This window comes from Mycetomoellerius zeteki, unplaced genomic scaffold, assembly GCF_001594055.1.
Source record: "Mycetomoellerius zeteki isolate Tzet28-1 unplaced genomic scaffold, Tzet1.0 scaffold73, whole genome shotgun sequence".
Lineage (NCBI taxonomy): Eukaryota > Metazoa > Arthropoda > Insecta > Hymenoptera > Formicidae > Mycetomoellerius > Mycetomoellerius zeteki.
In genome coordinates this window covers 3465285-3487875 of record NW_017257753.1, presented here as the reverse complement: position 1 = coordinate 3487875, position 22591 = coordinate 3465285, and the positions used below count along the sequence as shown (strand labels likewise).

The window sequence follows — 22591 nt, the reverse complement described above, 5'->3', positions numbered from 1 at the left end:
CGTGTTCTTCGTCCCACGCTTCTTACGCCCGTAATTCCCTCTTTCATTAGGCCTCTTTCACGTTGTTGACGAAAAACTAGGAAGCCGATAAGAGCAGTGACACGCGGTCACTCATTAACGTCGGACGTTAATGACACTTTGCTCGTTATTTAATTAACTATTTAAAATCATACATCCACAACGGCTGCAACGTATATAAATATGTAAAACGAAATCGCCGGAGTCGAGATAAACGGGAGAGTTATTTCGCGAGCGAACATTGATGGAAGGTATTATACTTTCTCACGTCATAGAACGCTGGTGTATATTAACCAATAAACAGGGTCGCGGATTTAACGGCAGCGATATACTTTTTTTACGCGACACAGCCATTTTTCCTGACCGAGCACTAAAGGTGAGCGACGCGTGTATAAAACCGATGGATATTAGCGGCGCGTCGCACACGCTGAGTTATGCGGCCTCAGTAAAAAATGGGGTGAAGCGGGGTGTAAAAAAAAATGGAAAGAAAGACAGGGAGGAAGGGAGGGCTATTTGTACAGGCTGCCCCATAACGACGGGCTCGCCTTAACGCTCATAACGTGCAGGTGCATGGAGAACGACTGTCCTGGAAAATACGAGCTGGGCGTGATGCCCTGTGCGGATCATAGACGGAGAGAGAGAGAGAGAGAGAGAGAGAGAGAGAAACGGAAATTTGATTCATCTAAGTGAACTACATTGAGAGAACAGCTGAAATAAATTCATGCATTCATACATTCATGTATTCATGTACTCATTTACAAGCAACACATTGTCCGCGTTAATAATTAGTAATATAATCCAGTTACAATCTTTAAGCACGACCGATAAGTTAGTCACTCATTAAAAGTAAAACAATAAGGATTTTTTCGAAATGCAGGAGACTTGACAAAGCAGTGTTGGCGTGCCGTTGTACAATAATTTCAAACGCTTCGGCACGTGCGTGCTTATGTAACATCAGAACACCTGCGTCAATGTGACAAAGTCGATAATTATTGCATTGTTAACTTTCGGCTTAATTATCAATTCTATTTAGTTTGCGTTTTGTCAGTCATTATTTTATTCGTTAATGACAATGTCGATCGCGCGAATAGTACTTTAATCATGCCGAGAGATCGAGGCTACCCGGAGAAATTCTGGCAGTATTCTCCGGTGTCTAACTACCATGAAATTGTGTACATAAGTTAATTAACAAGTGTATCACGCGAGCAAGGACGAAAAGTGTGCCAAGCATAACTAATAATCGCTTGCAACAATGCATCAGCTTGCAACAATGCTCTTTAAATACGTTCTTGCAGCAGGAAATTGTGGCATTACTTGACATTGTAGAGAAACAACGATACACAATAGTGATATAAATAGAAGCACAGATGATGCAAAATGCTACCGCGTCTCACTAATTGACATGCATGACATATGTGAACTATTTATGGTAGAATACCATTAATGTAATGGGACGAGTTAATAAAGGAAGATGCAATATAGCATTTTATTAATAAGTCACGAAAAGATCGTATACTTTTTACCGTTATTATTCTGTCTCTAAATCCGAGGGAATCCATTCCATCGTAATTAGCGAAATCATTTTTATCAGCAGCGATCATTATATGCAACATGTTCGTCCAAAGAATCTTCAAATTCTTATCGATATTCATTAGGTACGCGTTTTAGGATAATTAATTCGACCTCATTTCCGTATTCTATTCATATATTCAAAAAAATAGCGCTATTTGCGTTTCTCAAATTAATAATGCAAGTAGCGTCATCATTTTCATATCTTCTATATTATTTAAAATATTCAATCCTAATTACTTAGTTACAGACATATAATTATCAATATATTTTTCACCTTTCATCTATTTATTTAAAAAATTGAATTTTTCGTATCAGACGACTATAATATTAAAAAAAAATACTTGGATAAATTCTTTTTCTAAGTAACGAGATGTTGATTATTAAAAGTACCTTGATATCGATTTCCGGTGCATTTTGTGATAGTATATTGGCGACGAGATTTCGTGCACAATTATGGTGTAATGCGTTCCATTTAGATGAATCCCTTATAAATTGAACAGCTAAATGCTTTTATCTCACATAATGTTAAATCTATGCAGAGAGAATCTATATAATTATTAAATACAGATATTCTCTATTCATTCATTCAATCAAATTACCGCCCATACTGAATTAAATATAACTGCGAAGAATATGAACATTTAGCAAGTCCACTGTATATGTATCAAGTATCACTTATATAAAAGTCGAACAATATCTCAACTCAATTACTTAAAATACCTATTATTTGATTTAATTACAGAAGGCAATTATTCTCTGCAATTATAAATAAAAAATTAGCTTGATATATTTAGAAAAGTAGGTATCCAACGTGGAATGTAATATCCCATTTTTTTGACACAGAGAGATTAGAAATAATATTATGCGAAAGTAATAATATTAATGGGCAGGAATTACACAAAGATGTGGATTAATACTCTATTGCTCTTTTTCTTTAAGAAAGCTGTATGGCATTCAAGCATTTTACGCCGTTGATTACTGCACTGACGACTCTCTTTGCAGTTCCGGATAGTAATTCCCGCATTCTCTCTTTCTCTTTCTCTCCCCTCCTCTCACTCGTTCTCTCTCTCTCTCTCTTGCTCTTCTCGTAAGTTCTTCGGAGTGTTTACTCATATCCCCCAAGGGAAGTTTTAGACTTCAGAGGGGTGGAGAAACAAACGAACGCTCGGAAAGGATAAGAACTTCGTTAATATATGCATTACTTGTACGCGCTAATATCCCATCATCCGTTTTACTTAGCGCCCGATTCTCCTCCGCTCGTTCTTTGTTTCTCTTTGTATCACCACGATGATAAATGTATTGTAAATCGCGCGATGTGGGGCACTTATATCAAAAAAGTTGGTCAAATTATTTTATAGTTTAAAATATGCTGCTAATTATATATATACCAAATGTACTTGTCATAAAAATTTCATATAAATTTTTCATAAAATAAAATAGAAAAAGGAAATTTAAAAATTAATTAATTAAAAATTTATTAATTTTAATTAAAAATATATATGTGAAAGTAACTTACTAAATGAAATAAACATAATATTGCATCAGTAAGCAAAAAAAGCATATTAGCCTATTATTTTGCAGATAATTGTCTCAGATATTTATACATAATAAAAATTACTTTTAGAAAATTGACTTTTAGCCAACTTTTCCACACAAATACAATACCTCACTGTGCGATATGTATGTTTAAATAGTAAAACAATTCTTCGTTCGCAAATGATGATCGCACATAATAATTGCGTAAAAATCCTAAGCGAACATAAAAACAATAGCGAAAAAAAAAAGAAACAACGATAATTATCAATCGTCGTATTTATTGCCGACAGAAACTCGAAGGCAGATAATAGATATGCAGTCGATATCCGCTTCGTTCGTGATGTACGAAAAGAAGAAAAAAAGTGACGAGCGTAAAAAAACACGTTCTGACAATCGGTCTCGCATCTACACTCGTTTTATTTCACAGATAATGATTTTCTACCGATATAACCAACGGAAAGGCAGATAGGGCAGAGTAAGGATAGGATGTAATATTTGCCCTTACTTTTAACTTTATTTGACGGAGTTCAACGAACCGGAATCTCATTTTTTTTATCTTGTTAACGACGAACAATCGTTCACTTAACGAACGCGGTTCGGGCTTTATTTTGCCGCTGTAATATGTGTTTTGTCATCGTGAGGATAGCATCATTGCCCACGTAACACGCGTTTTATAAAATCACGACCCATTCTTCGTTGCTTTTACGACGGGAAATTTTGCAGCGAGCTTCGACGCGACGCCGCCGCCGCGTCATCGGCTTGTTCCGGGTGGAGATGATTATCGATTCTGTCGGAATTGCTCGATCACATACGAGTTTCTTCGAGCATCCGATTCGCGTGTAACGCCTTCGCGTAAAAACCGTCACGTGTACCGGTCAAGAAAAAAGACAATAAGGAAAAAAAATACCGTGTATAAAAATGAAACGGATTGCGCAAACAACGCCTTGGGGGGAAAATGAATTCAAAAGACACCTCGGCGTTAACGAGGAAGACGGCACTCCTGTGACGCTAAACAAAACGTGGAAATAAAAGAGAGCCTTTTTTACTCGACTCGTCTTAGAATTAAGATAAACGAACGTACATTCACACACACACCAATTCACGGAAACTCTTAAATTGCTTGCAAAAAACGCGAGCCGCTTTTTCGACGGAGTACTCGGTGCCGTCTGCTGGTTTGGACAGCGTCTTAAAGAGAGGCCGTCCAGCCTGATTAGATCCGTGGCTTGTGCGGACGGGAAAGAAAACTTGAGGGTGCAAGACGCTGCGGAAATTACCGTCACAGACCGTTGGAGGTCGTGTGTCGGTGCCTAAGGGAATTAACGAGAGCGGTCGAGCCGAACTCGGATCGCGCTCTGTGAAGCAAAAATAGAAAGCGAGACTGTAGTTTGCCCGTGAAAACCAGCAGCGAGGTAAATTGAAAATTACGATGAAGTTGAGTCATGCGGAAGCGCCAGTATTTTTATGCATGTCCTTCCATCATTGTTTCACTTCAGACCTGAGATAAGCTCGTGGACACTTGAAGTGTTTTATTACATATGAATTTTTCATGACATTGCATAATTGTTCACGGAACAATTTACATTAAAACAAGTCTACTAATATATTTATACCGTCATTCTAGATTACATTTTGTAAAAAAATAAGTAGTTCACGAACGGTAATAAAATATCTTCTCCTTTCAAGAAAATATTTCGCACAACGAGGGGAGAAACGTTTCTCAGTTGGATGATAATTTTCTAATTACATGGATTACGACGAATTTAAACAGATTTGATAAAAGCGACAGCGACTATAAATATTTTAAGAGGCAACGAGAATTTTCTTGAAACCTCTCCGGAATTTGCGTGTTATCGTTCTCCACGTGCGACTTATTCAAACACCATTCTGTCAAAAGCGACATCAGGAACTCCGTTCCACTTAACGCATTACGGTGACGTTAATGAAAGCTGGTGGTATTTACTCTTCTCGCACCTTCAAAAGAGACCATGGCACGCGAATGAGTTATTAAATGCACGAGCATCGTCAGTGCACGCGTTGAATTTTATCGGAGATTTTCATAACGATCGCGAGAAATCCGAAAAAAACCGAAGGAAGTCCCATTGCTCGTCAGCGTAGCGGAGTTCCCCGATTAAATATGATTCTCGCGTAGATCCGCCGTGAGAAATGCGTGAAATAATACGCCTCAAAGTTTGTCCAGGACGACAAAAAGCTGGCCGATCTGGTTAATTTCAATGGAGGATCCAGAAATTTATCAAATATAGAAGTCATTGGCGCGCTTCGCAAACGAATTTTTTTTTTAAATCAAATATAAAAAGATAAAATATTTAAATTAATATTGGTAACAAATTGAAAAAGCGTTATTTAAATGTATGATTCATAAAACGTTTCATTTAAAATTATATTAATAAAAAGGAATAATATAATGAGATTTTTATACATATTTTTTATACCTATAGATTTTTAAATTAAAAAATATTTTTGAAATTAAAATTGTAATTAAGAGCATTCAAAACATATTTTTAAAATATATATGTAGTATTTTGTATAAATATTTAAAAAAAAAGAGACTCCATGATCTTCACCGTGGATTCGTCAGTGGTTGATTTAACATCGCGAGAACTTCCGTCGTGCCTCGCGATAGATCGTGAAGCTAATCGACACGCTCAGTGACACGGAACGCATTAAAAGATCTGCTCGACGAAACTTGCTGAATTGTCTCGGACAGGCGCGGCGATTTTTCTCTCGCGACTCGTTGATTGTCCGACAAGTCGCATAAATCCGAGATCAACTTCGCGGCAGGCGTATAATTTCCGAAAGTGATTTCACGCAGGTAGAGATCGCGCGAGTACGCGGATAATTACGCGCCAGCTGCGGTTTCTGCGCTGTTTTTAAAGAGCAAACGGCTATTAATACTTTCTCGGAAATTTTAAGGTATTCCTGATTACGCAACACATAATAAATTGCTTCTATAAACTTATCTTCTTTTTATTACTTCTAAGTGTTAAATTATGTTACACCCCATAATATGATTACGTTCTTATACAATAAAACAAAAAAAAACGGAGTAGAAAGAAATAGATCACGTTATATATAAATAGATTACGTTATAAATCGTGCACTAATATTTCTACAAGAGATGTTTCTATCTCATATCATTAAAACATTTATTACAAAGAAGTTAACCATTTATTATTACGATGTATGCTTCGCTTAATTTTTTAACTATTTTCAGCGAGGAAAATTAAAAATATCGCAGTACATATTTCAGAAAAATTAGAATAAATTAAATTAATTTGAATTATATAATTAAAATAAATTCGTCTTGTTCCATTACAGTCCCACCTTCTAAGCCATTTTTATCGTACTCGATTATAAGAAGTCTTAATTGTATCTTGTTTAAATTATTGATTACGTTCTTAATTCTTATCTTGTAATTTATGTATTTCTAAATTGGCAAAATTAATACGAGGTCATTAGACTAATTATGATTGCTTCGTAGAATCATCTCCATGTGCTTAAGGATGGACGACAAATGAAAACTTTCCGCAGCTCTTGATATTATCGCCGGGACATAACTTTTCAGAGCGCTTTAGCATTCGGACAATTATGAATTCTGCCATCTGTAATCCAACGCATCTCTGATATCTATGGATTTTTTTGTGAGAAATCCGATAACGTTATCGCTCGGGCGTTTGCGTAATGCGATGTTTTTTCGACGTCATAAAATTCTAGCTGATCTCTCCCATTAGAGGCATCGCGAAACACCGGCATCGCCGATTTGCCTTTGATCTCGACGAATGCATCAAACGCATAGAATCGTGAGCGCACGCGCACACATTCGGCGTTCGCTCATACCATCAACGTAATAATAACCGCGTGTAATCGTATCGGCAACGCTAATTTCGGTAATGGCCATATTCCGCCGTACAAACGAACGAAAGCGTGTTGATTCGTTTGGTGGATGTTCACACGCTCGCATTTATTACGATAAGCACGCGCGCGCGAATTGTAATTAAGTGCACGACGTCGTTATCTTTTATATATACACGCATACAATTATATTATTGTATCGTGATTACCTGCCACGAGAGAGATGAGGGAATGTCGTTTCGCGCGCTTTATCGACGCGACTTTTCGCGCGATGGCACCGCGTTAATAATTCGTCCGCGAAGATCGAATTGTTTCGCGTTAAATTGACATGGTGTGTTAAAGCAGTGGATGCCCGTGGGGCGCCGCCATTTCGTAAACTATACGGATTACCGCGATTCCATTAATATACGTACGTCGAACGCGCCCCGGCGCGTTATTTCGCGAAATAATGCGGTGGCGAACACGTGCGAAATTAACGCGCATATTACATTCCGGCGAAAATAATCTTGTCCCGAATGCGATGATAATTCAATGTTTGCGTTAATAATTTCCATTTAAATGCATAATCGAATCTAGAAAGACATATGGGACTCATGGCCATGCTTAGTCATGGCAAGCACAAATGAATTGACACAGATGTTATAAGAAAGAAATATTTTTAATTAAAAACTCTTAAGTTTTATCTGGGATAACATCTTGTATGTTTAATGTAAAATTCATCTGTTCCTTAAATATTTCTTCAATGTTATTTGATGTTTCAGTAATGTTAATTGCTAACACAAGAGTTCTTGTTTAATTAAGTTGGCCTCGAGCACTTACGAGGTATCATGCACATCTACGTAAGCATTTGTTTCAATAGTATTATTGGAACACCGAAAAACATTTTACAATAGTAATTAGAGTATCACACAGCTAAAAATGAATATCTTGCAACACATAAACGTGGCTACACGTGTTACTAAATTATCTATTTATGTGATTATATAAACGTATCTATTGTGTTCCAAGAATAAAAAACGGTGTGCAAAATAAAGTACTATTAAATATTCTTAACACCATTAGCGTCCCGAATATTATGATTCCGTAGTATACACTCCTAAAGAAAGTAAAATTTTTTTGTCGCCGTCGAATAAAACCTCCCTATTTTAGAAACCCTTTTTATAATTTTATGAGCATTCTATTTACAATTTTTAGGTGACGGGTAATGAAAAAGAAATTATAATGTAATAAAGAAGAACGAAAAAACAAGATGCACGACATGTAAAAATATAAATAGTGTCATATCCTGAAATCGGATATGAATCGTAAATTACTCGAAGTATAATTAATTCAAAAAATGTCATATCATACATAACGTTCCAAGATTTTTTTGACAGAATATAAATCATACACTGTTAAATCTATGTGTCAAATTTAATCTAACGTGCGTCGCCACTGCTCCTACTAAATATTACATGTTAAATTTGACACTGTATAGTATAATATTAACTATAGCCATTGTTTTAGTCTAAAATAACGATACGATTGAGTAGGAGCAGTGGCGACTCACGTTAAGTTAAATTTGACACTATAGATTTAACAGTGTACAGAGCAATTATACAGAATAATTATCGATTATACATACTTGCAATTATTTTTTTAAACAACTTAGATACTGCACAGATATAACGTGATCTTCGAGAGTTTCCAAAATCTGGTGTAAAAGCAAACGCACATGTGTATTTGTGTGTGTACATGTATTAATATTCAGATCAGAAAATAGATATCTGTGATTTATTCAGTCGCAATGCGACAATCGCCTCGCGCTCTATGCATATTTAATGTATCATATGTAACGTTCGTCTTTTTTTGCGCCATTTCAAAGACATAAAAGCTCACTTACTCTGTTATTTAATTGGAAAATTTCGATTAGCCCTCTTCCCCGCTTTTTATCGAGCTATCCGCGATATCAAGGGTTGATCATTAATTACGCAAACGATTTCATGGGTTGAAAAAAAAATGTGATTCACGAGAGAATGTGTCGCACGTATGCGTGCTTAAGGGTCATCATTCAGACGCGCGTTATGCCTCAATTGCGTGTACAAAGAAGTACATACGCTGTTCCGCATTTCGCTGACACCGGGCGCTTCACGCTCCGTGACTGCGTGAATAAATGAGCGCGATGTACGTAAATAATATGTTCCTTATTTATTACACCGCTGAGTTAAAATTATAGAATTATGATTTACGATCGCGCGCGTGAGCACGTCTGTGAGGATGTAACGTTGATTTAACGTTACATTAATGCGTTATGACAGAAAGGCAAGCACCTTCGCGTCCTATGTGATTGTTATTATTAGAAATGAGATTAAAAATACGTTGTAAGCAGCACTGATAACAGCTACTGCATGTTTAAATATTTTATCAGTAATGTGTCACAGTATAAACATAACTGAAACTTTTACAATACAATCGAAATTAATACCTTAAGCGCAACGAAACATGACAGTATCGTAATATAATCGAAAAACTTTGTAAAACATATTTTCAAACTTTTAGAAATACTAAAAATATAACAATACACAACAAAATAAACCATCGTGTGATATTAATGAAATAAAAAAGTCAAGATGTATTTATTTTACTTTAAAAATTTTATATTTTTTATCATATATGATGTCATATTGTTATTAACTGAGAAAGAGAGAAAAACAATGAATGTAAAATAATACTCTATTTGCTTTATATATATCCTATTTTTTATTTTTATAATTCTATTTCTCACATACAGTGTCTTTTTGCATTCTTATCTACAGATTAAATTTTATAATTGTTTATAGATTAAATTCTTCTATCATTCCGTCAGATAATATCTCGTATTGTTATTTGTCATTCGCTGATTTTGTGCATACAAACGTATATTGAAAGTTATCATAAGTGATAACGAGCGACGAGAGACTTCAGCGTAAATAGCAATTGCGATTAAGTAATTTAAGGAATCACAGCCATTGCAAATTATCTCATTAATATAAATATATAATTTTAGTTTTTTATTATAAAAAATATACAGAACATTTTTTTATGAGGAACTGTAGAACTATGAAAAAAATGCTACTGGACCTGTTATTATTTTTTTTGTTTTAATAAAATGTATTAATTTCACAGATCGAAAGTTACAGCACAACACATAACTTTCGATTATGCGTAACAACTAATGCTCGGATGACTCCGATGGCGCGTAACTTAATGATGACGTTATAGTTTATGTCGTCGGACATAGGTTCGTCCGACACAGTTAATTACTTTCTCTCCGTCTTCCGCAATTAGGTGGTTTCATAGCCGTCTTTACTGTAGAATTCGGTGGGATTCTAAGCTCTCAATCGGACCGTATATGATATCTATTACATTGAGAAGAAAAATTATTAATTTGACTAAATGCGTTTAGTTCGTACTACACTGTTAAATCTATAGTGTCAAATTTAACTTAACGTGAGTCGCCACTACTCCTACTAAATATATCATTATTTTTTACCAAAACGATAGTTAAATTTGACTATATCCTGTCAATTTAACACTATATAATATCAAATTGACACTGTATAGTATCAAATATAACCATTGTTTTAGTATAAAATAACGATATGATTAAGTAGGAGACTCACGTTAAGTTAAATTTAACACTATAGATTTAACAGTGTAATTCTTTAGTTCAAGTATTTATATATTTAGATATACATGAGTTATGTTAACAAAATCTTAATTTTTAAAACAGTTATTTGTTTGAATTAATAAATATTTACTTGGCAGCCCGTAACCGCCACAGTGGAATCAACTAATATTTTTTAAATCAACAACTTTCTCAGTGTAACTAGCTGAGTTAGTAAAAAACGCACAGTCAAAGTCGAAGCGCGAGAACGAATCCTGCAGTCTTGCGTTTTTGCAGTAGGTATTCGAGTTCAAATAACGTGATGATAAACTTGAATGCTAAACACAGTTGTAGATACCGTTACAACACAAAAAAATAATGTAAAAAAAATAACCACATCTAATCAATCTATATCTGTATTAAATTGCTTAGTTTCAAAGTAATATTCACATTATGTTGCTTACTTTGAAACTAAGCAATTCAACCACATAATCGATTGATTAGATATGGTTATTTTTTGGTATCATTTATTATGCATTTAATACGTGATTGAACCAAGTTTTTACAATTACCTACATAAAATGAGTCCGTGACTTTCACGATTACCGTTCGATTCAATGATATCTAGATACTGAATTGATTGAGATTCATGGATACACATTAATTATAAATTTTATATGTCCCGTTCCTATTATCGATGTTATCATGTTTAGGCGATTGCGCGGACACACTATATTTTACGATGAGACTCGCAGTTTCGCATATTACTACAAATATTTTATGCACAATGCAGAATTCTAACGTGAAGATTGAATTATTCCACTGAGTTCGTCGTATTGAAATAACAACCAAACTGCAGCAAAAAACGTACATTTCATTCATTCAAGATAAAATCGCATTTAATGAAACGAGAAACGATTTACTTTATAAGTAGATAATCAATCTTCGCGTTTATATTATTTCATTTATCATTATACCTCATTTTTATTCATCGATTGTAATACTTAATATTGCTTACAGCATATAAACTTCGATATGAAAATATCTAAGAGATGAGAATTTTTATCATAAAGACTTTATTTTAGATTCATTTCTCCAATATTTATAATTTGAAACTTCGATCTCTGTTTACACAATTTTAAAGAGATAATAAAAGGACGAACAATTTCAAATTTATACCGATATCAATTTTCTCAATTTCTGAAACTGCATCGCTGGAATTTCCAAAATCGCATCATCGTTACATTGTTAGACTTTGAGTTGTATTACGCATCATATTTCTTCGTGCAAAACTTTGAAAGTGCCGTCACGTATTATCGATCGTCTGTCATTTATTACCGAGACATACCTCTCTTCCAGATAAAAACAAAAATTACACGGGACTTTTCCTTTCCTTTACGATCGCGCGGATTCATTGACGTGATCTATGGTGAGTGCCTTCGGCGGGAAATCGGACTGACAGAGTGGGAGATGAATTATAAAGTAGCGGTTCTACAGTGAGAGGTCTTACAGTTACACTTTGCCCGTTTGCTGCATCAAAGCCGCGCGTTGCACGTGTGAGCTTTTCCCGGGTCACGTGTGTATCGGAGTGCATCGACAAAAGATTCATCAAGAGAAAAGCTGTGCTCCCTAGCCAGTGTAACGTTAGTATCATTTTCTTTTTTTTTTGTGAAATGTTTCACAACTCAGAGTTAATCCGCGTTATTTTTTTTTCCTGACTTCTTCTCACTGATCCCAATTTGCCATTTTAATCCCCCTCGGCAACACCTGCGTTATCGCGATATCTAAATTGTATGATTGTTAACGCTCGAGAACTCATCCCGCTCTCGCAGAAAAAGGTTTCAGAGTACGGGGGAGCTTATCGATTTGTGTCTGCGCTCACCGCGGGCCCTCATGTTTTTCCTCTTTTTTTACCCCCCTCTCTTTTTTACACAATCTCGTGTTGTAGCTCGGTTGCAATAAATCATACGCGCATTCGCCATATTCATGTTCAACAGTTTGATGTGTGTACATTATAAATGGTGGACATAAAACGCGATCCCATTCGTGTCATTCGTGATTCACGTGACCCGAGGGGGTTTCGACGTTACGAAATTAGCGCATGTTAATTAACATCGGCACGATTTTCACGGAGGTGCTCCCCCGCATCGGCGGAAGGAGTAATATGTGATTTTCGTACGGCGCATGAACGACGAATTACGTAAATTGATCGCGATAATCATTGCGCTTAGATCGCGATGACTCTTTGTGGCCCCGTATTTCGTTCCTCCGGGCGCTAATGCACGCGCGTAATGGTACAGAAAGGCAGTAGTGTTAATTAGGGATGAATTAATTAACACGCTCGGTTAATTACAATGCTATTAACTCTTCCCGTTAATTAAAGGGAATATTTATTTATGTTAAACGCCGTGTTCCTCCGCTGCGTGCGTGTCGCCGCGGACGACGGCTTATGGTAATTAATATCGCGACATAGATTGCTCGTCTAAAAACAAGAAATGAATAATCGATGGGCCTTAAATTCGAACGCGAAATATTAAGTAATATATTGTACATTAAAACGACAGATTCCTCGTTTAGAATTAAACGAGGTATATGGGTTTTCACTTGACAGGTGTTTCCTTCGCGCCAAGTTCCTCTGCGGGGAAGTGAGTTTACACGACAGTTTCGATAAAAGTCCCTGACTCCGATTCGCTTGCAACAGATACGAACATTAACTCCCTCTGAAAAAACAAAACTAGAAATCGTGCGAAATGTCGTAGTGACAGGCAGCTAGTAAACGCCAATTAAATATGATTTTGTACGATAGTTGGAATTGCGGGCTCACGTGCCGTCATGCGACGCGTAAATCGTGGCTTTACGTGGTTTCGCGTTATTGCACTTCCATTGATCTGTTAAGTGTACCAAATATCGCAATCAATTTACGATCACACTCTCGCCGTCGTCTCTTTTTACAATCGACAGATATACATGACGGGGGATAAACGTGACAAATAACATATATAACAGCAATCATGATAGAGACATTTCTGCATTTCGCTACATATATTCCGACCAAATTTGTTTCTTTATAAAGAAACAAGTTAACGATTTGAATACTAAAAATAAAACGGATCTCTTGACCTACTATATTTAAATTTATTTAGACAAAGACATAATGCTTTCCTCTTTTGTTGTCTTTTGAGGTGTTTATATATGCCTCGGTTTGATCATAACTTTCACATGTGCTTGAGCGTTCGATCTGTTACGTGAATAATTGATTTACCTAGGCACTTGTCATGTAAGTCAGAATTATTTCATTATTCTCATCAAAATTGTACATTATTTTTAATTTATTTATATTCTCTGTTAATTTGGAAATTCAATTAATATATATTTGGACAATGCTGTTAAAAATATTATAAAATTTAATGTACTTTTAAATTACACAAGCTTCCGTTACATGAATTTAATTTCATGACATTACATTAAATTTAAAATACTTTTCATAAAATTTTATATTGGTTTGCATGCAATTTAATGCATATGTTCATTACATTTAAGACTACTGTAACTTAATGTTCAGTTAAATCATTTATTACTTTTGAGTTATCTTCATGACTACAAGTTTCCGTTACATGTTACTTAAATTTAAAACATCTAACAGTACACATCTTGTAAAAAAATATCTTGCATAATACCACTTCTCGTCGCAGATTATTTTCTCTTAATGTTGCATTTTACATGACAACTATAATATATTCGGTATTAAGAGAACTTTTTTTTATTTTAATTCTTTTAATATACTGAGAAGGATCAGAAACATTGAATTGAAACATCTATAATTTTCTGTATTATACTAATAAAATTTATACGCGTTGACTCTGACTGGCACTATTGTTTACTGATATATTCCAAATTAATATCAATTAATAAAACCAATAGCAAAATAATCCTTTTTGTGGAGCGAGTCATGTTATGAAATACGATTTTGCTGAAGCATCTAAAATTTTAGCTAGGTACAGATTTGAAAATAATTTTGTTGGATCATCATATCAAATAAATACGTAGAATCCTCAAGCTAGCATGTCAAAAGTTTTGCAGCACTGCTTATCATGTTTGAGATTCCTACGAAATTATTTTGATGGTTCAACAAAATTACTTTTAGATCTACATCCAGCTAAACTTTATTTAGATGCTTCAGCAAACTCGTTCGTTCCATTTAATAATACAATTATCCTTCAACTGCAGACACTCTAATAATAATCATTGTTCGCAGAATGTCATCGTTTAATGTGTCAGTCGGTCCAAAATGCCCGATATCAGGACCGAGTCTTGCCCAAGGTTGTCCGGGATCACAATATTTGATATTTATGACGATATTGGATATGCTTATACGATCCCAAGAGAAGGTGTCTCAAACGTGCGAGCGTGTACAGCCGAAAATTCCACCTGAGTACCAATACGATTTCATTGTCATTGGCGGTGAGTAAACAGATCTTAATTTGCTGATTACCTTCGAAACGTGTACGTTATTAAAGTGCAGGAATTAATAAATGAAACTTTTTTCATTATTCATTTATCATACATTGTCGCGAGATTTTTGCACTATCACAAATTACTATAAAAACGACGCCGTCAAACAAAAAAACATTTATCATTTTTTAAACCTTCTAAAATATTATATTTTTAAATATAAAATTTGAATTTGTGCTAATTTTTAGTACTTTCATTTTTAGAATTGCTCTTAGTATTCACGACACTATAAAAACTATAAAAACGTGAAAGAATCGAACAAAAAATCATGTTTCATTTTTAAAATATTTTAAAACATAAAATATAAATGTGTCCTAATTCTTAATATTATTATTTTTAGAATTATTCTTAGTAATCACGATTGAATTACTGTAAAAATGCTGTGTGACGATTAAACAAAAGTTAATTTTTATTTTTTAAAGATTTTAAAATATTTTAAAGAATAAAATATAAGTTTGTGCCTTGATACTATTATTTTTTAAAATTACTGTCAGTAGGAATAATATTCTTAGTAAGAATAAATTGTGCAACTTTAAAATCGTAAAACTTGAAAAACGAGATCTCAGTCTTTAATCACAGTCAGAACGTTGATACATGTCGATGCCAAGTTCATTTATCATGCAGTCAGCTATCGTGCGAGTCTCTAATTGTTTGCGTTTTTCTGATAAAGCTATCGCTTAGAAACTGTTGTTCCACAAAACGATAGCAGAAACTATCATCCGTTTAATTAAGAATAAGAGTGTAATGACTATTTGCTACGTTGAAAGGAAGAGTAAAGTAACGAGCCGAAGAAAGTAAAGGCTGGTGATTTTTCAAATGGATAAGTGAAATTGATCGACGTAATTGGAATGTATCCTTGTGTGCTCCTTGCGTGTGCGTGTGATCGTCTAAACCGGATTGAGTATCGATAAAGCGCATGATAACAATCTAGTCGGCCTTATTAGAGTAATGAGCCAATATCTTGTGAAAATGTGCAAACAACAAATCATTTCACCGATCAGTATTGACTGTTATTTAAACGCAATTTCGCGAAAGGCTGCAGATTTCGATAAACAGACCAAAACGGCTCGGTCCATGGCGCAGCGGAAACTAGATGATGATGCGGTTCGTAAATACCGTTCATTACGTGTGAAAGTCAGCGAACCGCAGATTGAAAATAATAAACTAATGCGCAACCTTCAAAGAGATGGAGACAGCTACATGCGTCATGTCGAAATGCCGCTCATAACCTATTTACCTTTTTCCTTTCTTTTTTCTAAACAATGGAAATCTAAACACAGGAAGTAAAACAAAATGTATAATCTATAAATGATGAAGCGTTAATAACTCAGGCAAACGTATACATGGTGATTATTCGCAGTACTCGCATATTATTATTGCTCTATATATCTAGCAAATAGTACTTTGATAATATTACACAATAATACAATATAAACGGATATAATCGCACGCTATCACACGATGGTTCAGTACATGATATTTGCACCAATATAACATAATTGTATTAATGAAATATTTACCGGGGATACATAATTCACCGAGAGAATGAAAAACAACTGATGTTTCGCTCGTAAATTTAGCAATGCTGGCACGTATTAGAGGAACAACAATTCCTAGCGCATTCGCATACCTATACAGAGTGTTTATAAAGATACCAAATTTATACTGTATTATAACCCTAGCTATATACACTCTTTTTTCTATCCTTAATACACACTCGGATCCCTGGGACCCCATATTTGTTAACGTAACTTCCATAAAAATGGATATATTTCAATTAATTGTTTTTTCAATTGATGGAGAATTGATTAAGAAACAAGTAATGTATAAATAGTGTATAAAAATAATGTATAGAATTAAGGAGCTTTGAGATACATAAGCTCAAAGAAAAAGAAAAGTTTAGAAACACGAAAAAATTTCGATTTAGTAAATTGCACTGGGGTTTCTGGAATCCCAGTGTGTATAGATAGGATTAATAAAGTCTAGTTGAAAAAAATCCATATATGATCAAAATGTTTTATTAACGTTCAAAGATTGCAAGTAGAATTGTTCTTACAATTCGTTAAACAAAATTACCGAGTCAGAAGCAAATAACTCTCGGTTGCTTATATATCTTGATCTATAGGTACATAAATGTTTCATAAATAATTACAATAATTATTTGAAATTTCTTTCTTCAGCAAAAATGCAAATTTCCATTCGTCAAATTAATGATAATGTCGAATTCCTTTGAATGTTCCTACTGTATTATTATAGAAATTGTAGTAAAATTATTTTGAATATATTCCTAAAGCTGATCCCCTCTTTCTAATAGTTTGTCTAAACCATTACAAATAAGAATACTTCTGTTTATAAATTTTTTAATCTTTATAACTCTTTAATAAAAAGCATTTTTGCGGAAAAAATTAATGACTAAAAATTTAATTAGAAATAGATCTGAAAATAATTTCGTTAAAATATAAAAATAATTATGTAGAACGCTCAAACTGGTTGCTAGAATGTCAAAACTTCTCAAACATCATATTTGAATTTTCTACATAACTTTTCTGATGATTCGATAAAATTATTTTCACAGATCTAAATTTTTAGATATATCAATAAAATCGTTCTTTCCATGTGAACAAAAATTTATATTAACCTTTCTTTTATCTACTTGGTCCCATTAACACATTGTGTATAAATATGATCCAACGTATAAATTTATATTTTTTATGAACACTATATATACATATTTTACATACATATGAATATATTTCTTTATCAAACTTTTTAATACACAAACGTTACAAGCGAACGAGCCTCTCACAGCTCAGGGATTAATTTTCTATACAATTAATACTTCTCGTTGTAGCCTGTTATAACGGCAATAATGCATAAACTCGAGAACTCGCGAGTGTTTTTCCCACTGGGGAGAACAAAGGATTAACAGTAAGTCTCCCGACGCGCGACGCGATATTCGTCGCGACTTTTCGACATTTACATCCGGTCGTGGAGCCTGGCAGTAAAAGAAAAAAAAAAGGGAGAAAAAATGGAGAAGCACATAATTGAATATTTTAGTATGCGGTTGATAAAACCCGTCGCGTAAATCCCGTCCCGGAAATTCGTCGGTCGAGAGCGGACGATACCGAACTAGGGATCGAGCGATCGAAACTAATTTTCTTTGCTTCCCTTTCGATGATTATTCCCGATAGGACTCCCGGGATATCCGGATGGGAAGATGGAATTTTTCAGTGACTCGACCGGTTATCCGGTCGCTGCATGGATGACCGCGCTTCGCCCACGATATCGACCGACTCTCTCTTACCGGCCCGAATTTTTCGCCCCGCGAGAATCCTCGCTTACCCTGTAAGTAAGAATACCGCGCTGCATCGCAGAAAAAAAAACACGGACGTAAAGATATAATGAACTTGGAAAGTCTCTTCGTTCCCTCGACATTATACGATTGCTGTACTTTTAATTAGAGACACGACACTCTGAAGTGACATTGTGTAAGAATGTGATAGGTTTTTGCAAATAAACGTGTGTCACCTAAGAAAGGAGCGGATACAGAAATAAACGTACAGAAATGTACCTGTGTGAAATGATTAATCGTTACGGTCGGTGACCGCGAGTGTATTACCGCGTAAAGGTGAGAAGAAAATATTAATAATACTCTGTCGCTGAGTAATTAGCGTGATGCTTATTAATTATTCCGTCAATGCCCGGTTGAAAGAAAGAAGCTCGCGGAATAATTATAATGGCGCAATGCTCGAAGTAGAAGTTGGAGGATAAAAGGATCGAGTCGACTGGAAAGGAAAGAAAATGGGTTTTGTCATTATCATTAGAACTGGAGCGGTACGCTGTCGCGATAAAGTCTTTCGCTGAATAAAATCCCGATATGAATAGCGCGGTGAGACACAGTATAATTGAAATAATTGCAAAGATGTCGTGACACGTCTCAGTTAAAAATTATGTTCAAAGCAAATCGATGGGAGAGGGAGACGTGAGTCGCAAAAAAAATCTCGCGTCGGAAGAACCGAGGCAAAAGCTTATTATTCCGCCAACAGTCGACGTAAAGAATGATGAAGGTGCACTTGTAACAATCCGGAAAATAAGCGCCCTTTATCGCTCCGAGGTCGTTCCTGAATGTGCAGAAGATGGATTAGAAAACCAAGATAAAACCGGTCCGCGTAAAAAAGCGTGAAATGAACAAAACGAATACTGTTAATACGCGCCGGCTGTTTATGTGATCCGTAAACATAGTTTTCATGTACAACGCAAGATCTAAACCCCCGAAAAATCCACTGTAATAACAAATGTTTTTCGCGCAACGTTTATTTCATATCCCCGTTGCAAAACGAAAAGGGGAAAAATGTTGCGTTCGTTCTCCGATGAGAAACGAAAGAAATACGTATGAATAAATATATTCAACGTAACGCATTAGCAAATGAAATAATCACTATAAAACGTTTTACAACAATTTATGCTATAACCTTGCGTTCCGTAACCGGAATAATGAAAGAGCGGGAAATATATTTTCATGCGTAGCATCCACAGTAACAGTAAACATACAATTTCCACGAATTGTTCGCGAAAATTTAACAAGCTATTAAAACACTAATTAAAAAATAATTGGGAATAGTTCGGTTTAAACGAAGCGCTCGACAAGATCAGATTCATGAGAAAAAAAGAGAAAACGAGAGAGAGAGAGAGAGAGAGAGAGAGAGAGAGAGAAAGGAGAGGAAAGGAGAGAGTACGTCGTGCTCGTCTCGCAGCGAATTTTGCATCCGTTGAGCGAAATGGAAAAAAACACTATAAACCTTCCGGTGGCGTTTACATGTTTACCATGGCCAAACACAGTTATCACGAGTCGTCGCTCGTGGCCCATGGGTGGTAATTGTTATTTGTCGTTTACAGGAGCGCGGCGCGCGATCTCACCGGCGAAAATGCAATTCGACGCGCATGATCGTTCCTATGTATCGCATGTACCCCGCTCCGATGCGATATTAATACAGACTGTTATTTATTCGATCACGAGGCGCGTGATTATTGCATCATTAATTTAATTACCGCCCTCGCGTCGCGCCGATCCCGTTCACTTCCTCTCTTTCTCTCTCCCCCCTCCCCTCCCCCCTCTCTTTCTCTGTCTGAGTGTCCCCTCTGTCGAAACCGCCTCGTCCGACGCGGACCGTCGCGTCATTACACCGACGAAGCTACGTCCCATTATTCCATACGTTCCCTGTCCCAGCCTGTCGGGACATATAAATCCTCGAAGGTGACAAAATTCGTTGGGGGGGAGAGAGGGAGGAGGGGGAGAGGGAGAGAGAGAGAGGATGAAGAGGGGAAGGGGAGAGAGAAGAGGGACTGGGATGCAGATCGCCAACGCGAGTGATGCGGAGAGGACGGCACATAATGTGATTTAAACGGCTCAACGAATTTTATACGCTCTTTGCATTTCGGGATAATTCGTACCGGCGACGCAATCGCCCATGCGCGAACGCGCCCGCCCGTCCTGCATTTTGTTTATACATTTTGGCGAACTGTCGCGGTTCGTTAATACGACGACTGCAGCGTGAGCTGGTATTACCGGATTATTTACGGGAGCCGAATGGAAACGCTGAGATGAGAATGCGATCAGTAATTTTTAAGAGTGAGAAACGAGAAGTGTGCTATTATGTAATTCGGTCTCGTTACAAAGAAAAAGTGACGCTAGAAGAATTAATTCGGAATTTAAAAAATTACAATAGATGCAGCAAAAAATTGTTAATCTATAGTCTTATTATATTCAAGATTATCTTCAGTATACAGTTCTAATCCTGGAATACTTAATCATTTATTTTTTTTACGAAAACAATTAATCTCAGTTAAAATCTCACTTTATTATTAATAATATATATCGTGTATTGTCTGTTTTCCAATTTGTTAATATTTGAGAATATTAGGGATATAAACTTAATCACAATTTCCTTAAAAAAGTAGAAATCAAATATTAAACGGATTATGGAATAAGCACGTAAATATAGTTTATTGTGACAGTATTTTAAAAAAAAATTAAGATTAATTAATTTATTAGTTTTCAATGCATATTTTCGTAAAAAGTAGTTATTAAAAAAGAAAAAATATATTAAACAATATTTTATAATAATTATATCATATTTTTCGCCGCTGGGATATAAGAATACCTTAAATGACTGGGTTAAGATGTCATAAACTCTCTCTAATCACAGAGTCATTATTAATATTTTAAGATATTATTTAAAGTTATTTTGAAAAATAAAAGCTAATTATAGATACCTGAAAGATTATAAGGTAAAACGGAATAATGTGGATAGATTCACAGAAATTTTGAAATAATTATAAATTTTGTATAAAAAATTGAGCCAACGGTGTATGTTTTGTATGTTTAATTGAATACACTATGCGATTTTCATTTTTCATTCGAAAATGTTTGTTAACCTATTAAAATTACCCCGCTCCAACTAATAAATTGTTAAATTGATGTTTTTCATGCAGCACAATATATGTAGCAAGCTAATAATAAGTATAAGCCGGGAGCCCCATGCATCTGCAGATCTCAAGTTCGCAATTTTTCATGGCAATAACAGGCAACGAGATCGTCCGTGTTTTTCCCTCGACGGGGCGCGACTTTTCCCCCCACATTTTTCGGCGATCAAACACGGCTGTCTGCACAGCCAGAAAATAAAACGGCAGTCGAGCGGAATAAACGCGCATCATTCTGCATCTGCAACGCATCAAAACGCGACGCACTAAATATTGTCGAAAAAGTCGGCGCTAGACGCGCCGAAATCGATACGCTCTCGGCGGAGATAAAGAAGATTTCTCCCGGTTTCATTTTAATAATTAAATATTGGATCTTGAATAAAATATTCGCAATTTTAATATCCGTCACGCTGCATACATCTCCTGTTGTCGCGGTACAGTAATTTATACGAATAGCGCGACTATAGGTAAATAATGTGACCACGTCTCTGTGATGTTTCTTTCTTTTTTTAAATAAGCTGCATTTCTACATTAACATATCACATTTCTCGAATTTTTGAATTATTGCGTTATATTAGAACTTAATTAGCGGGCTTTAAATGTTTCATCATTTCAAGAATTATTTAATACGAAAAACGTGCTTAATTCGCTAAATTAAATGATAATTATATGTTAAATATTCTATGTATGAAAATGCGAACAGGAATATCGACGGATATGATAACCTTATAAATACTCTGTTTCACACCGCCCAGTTCGCATCACTTATTCACGTCTCATAAATAAATACTTAGAATATGTATATACAGGGTGTTTCCAAATTAAATGGCAAAACTTCGGGAGCGTGTAGAGGAGTAAAAAACTAAGAAAAAAAGTCCTATAGACATATGCTCCTTTTTGCTTTGTTTCGCAGGAAATCACGAAAAAAGAAAAAAATATATTTAATTTATTATTTTAATTATTTTATTTATAAACTTT

General features: G+C 35.3%; 1 protein-coding gene across 1 annotated transcript in view; it reads left to right on the top strand.

Annotated features, from left to right (window-relative positions):
• The first annotated feature begins 12137 nt into the window (after positions 1 to 12137).
• Positions 12138 to 22591, top strand: part of LOC108729411 (glucose dehydrogenase [FAD, quinone]) — a 28284-nt gene continuing 17830 nt past the window's right edge. The window contains exons 1-2 of the mRNA XM_018458522.1: positions 12138 to 12264; positions 14877 to 15082. Coding sequence (XP_018314024.1) covers positions 14878 to 15082 — 205 coding nt within the window. The 5' untranslated portion in view covers positions 12138 to 12264; position 14877. The remainder of the gene's footprint in view (positions 12265 to 14876; positions 15083 to 22591) is intronic.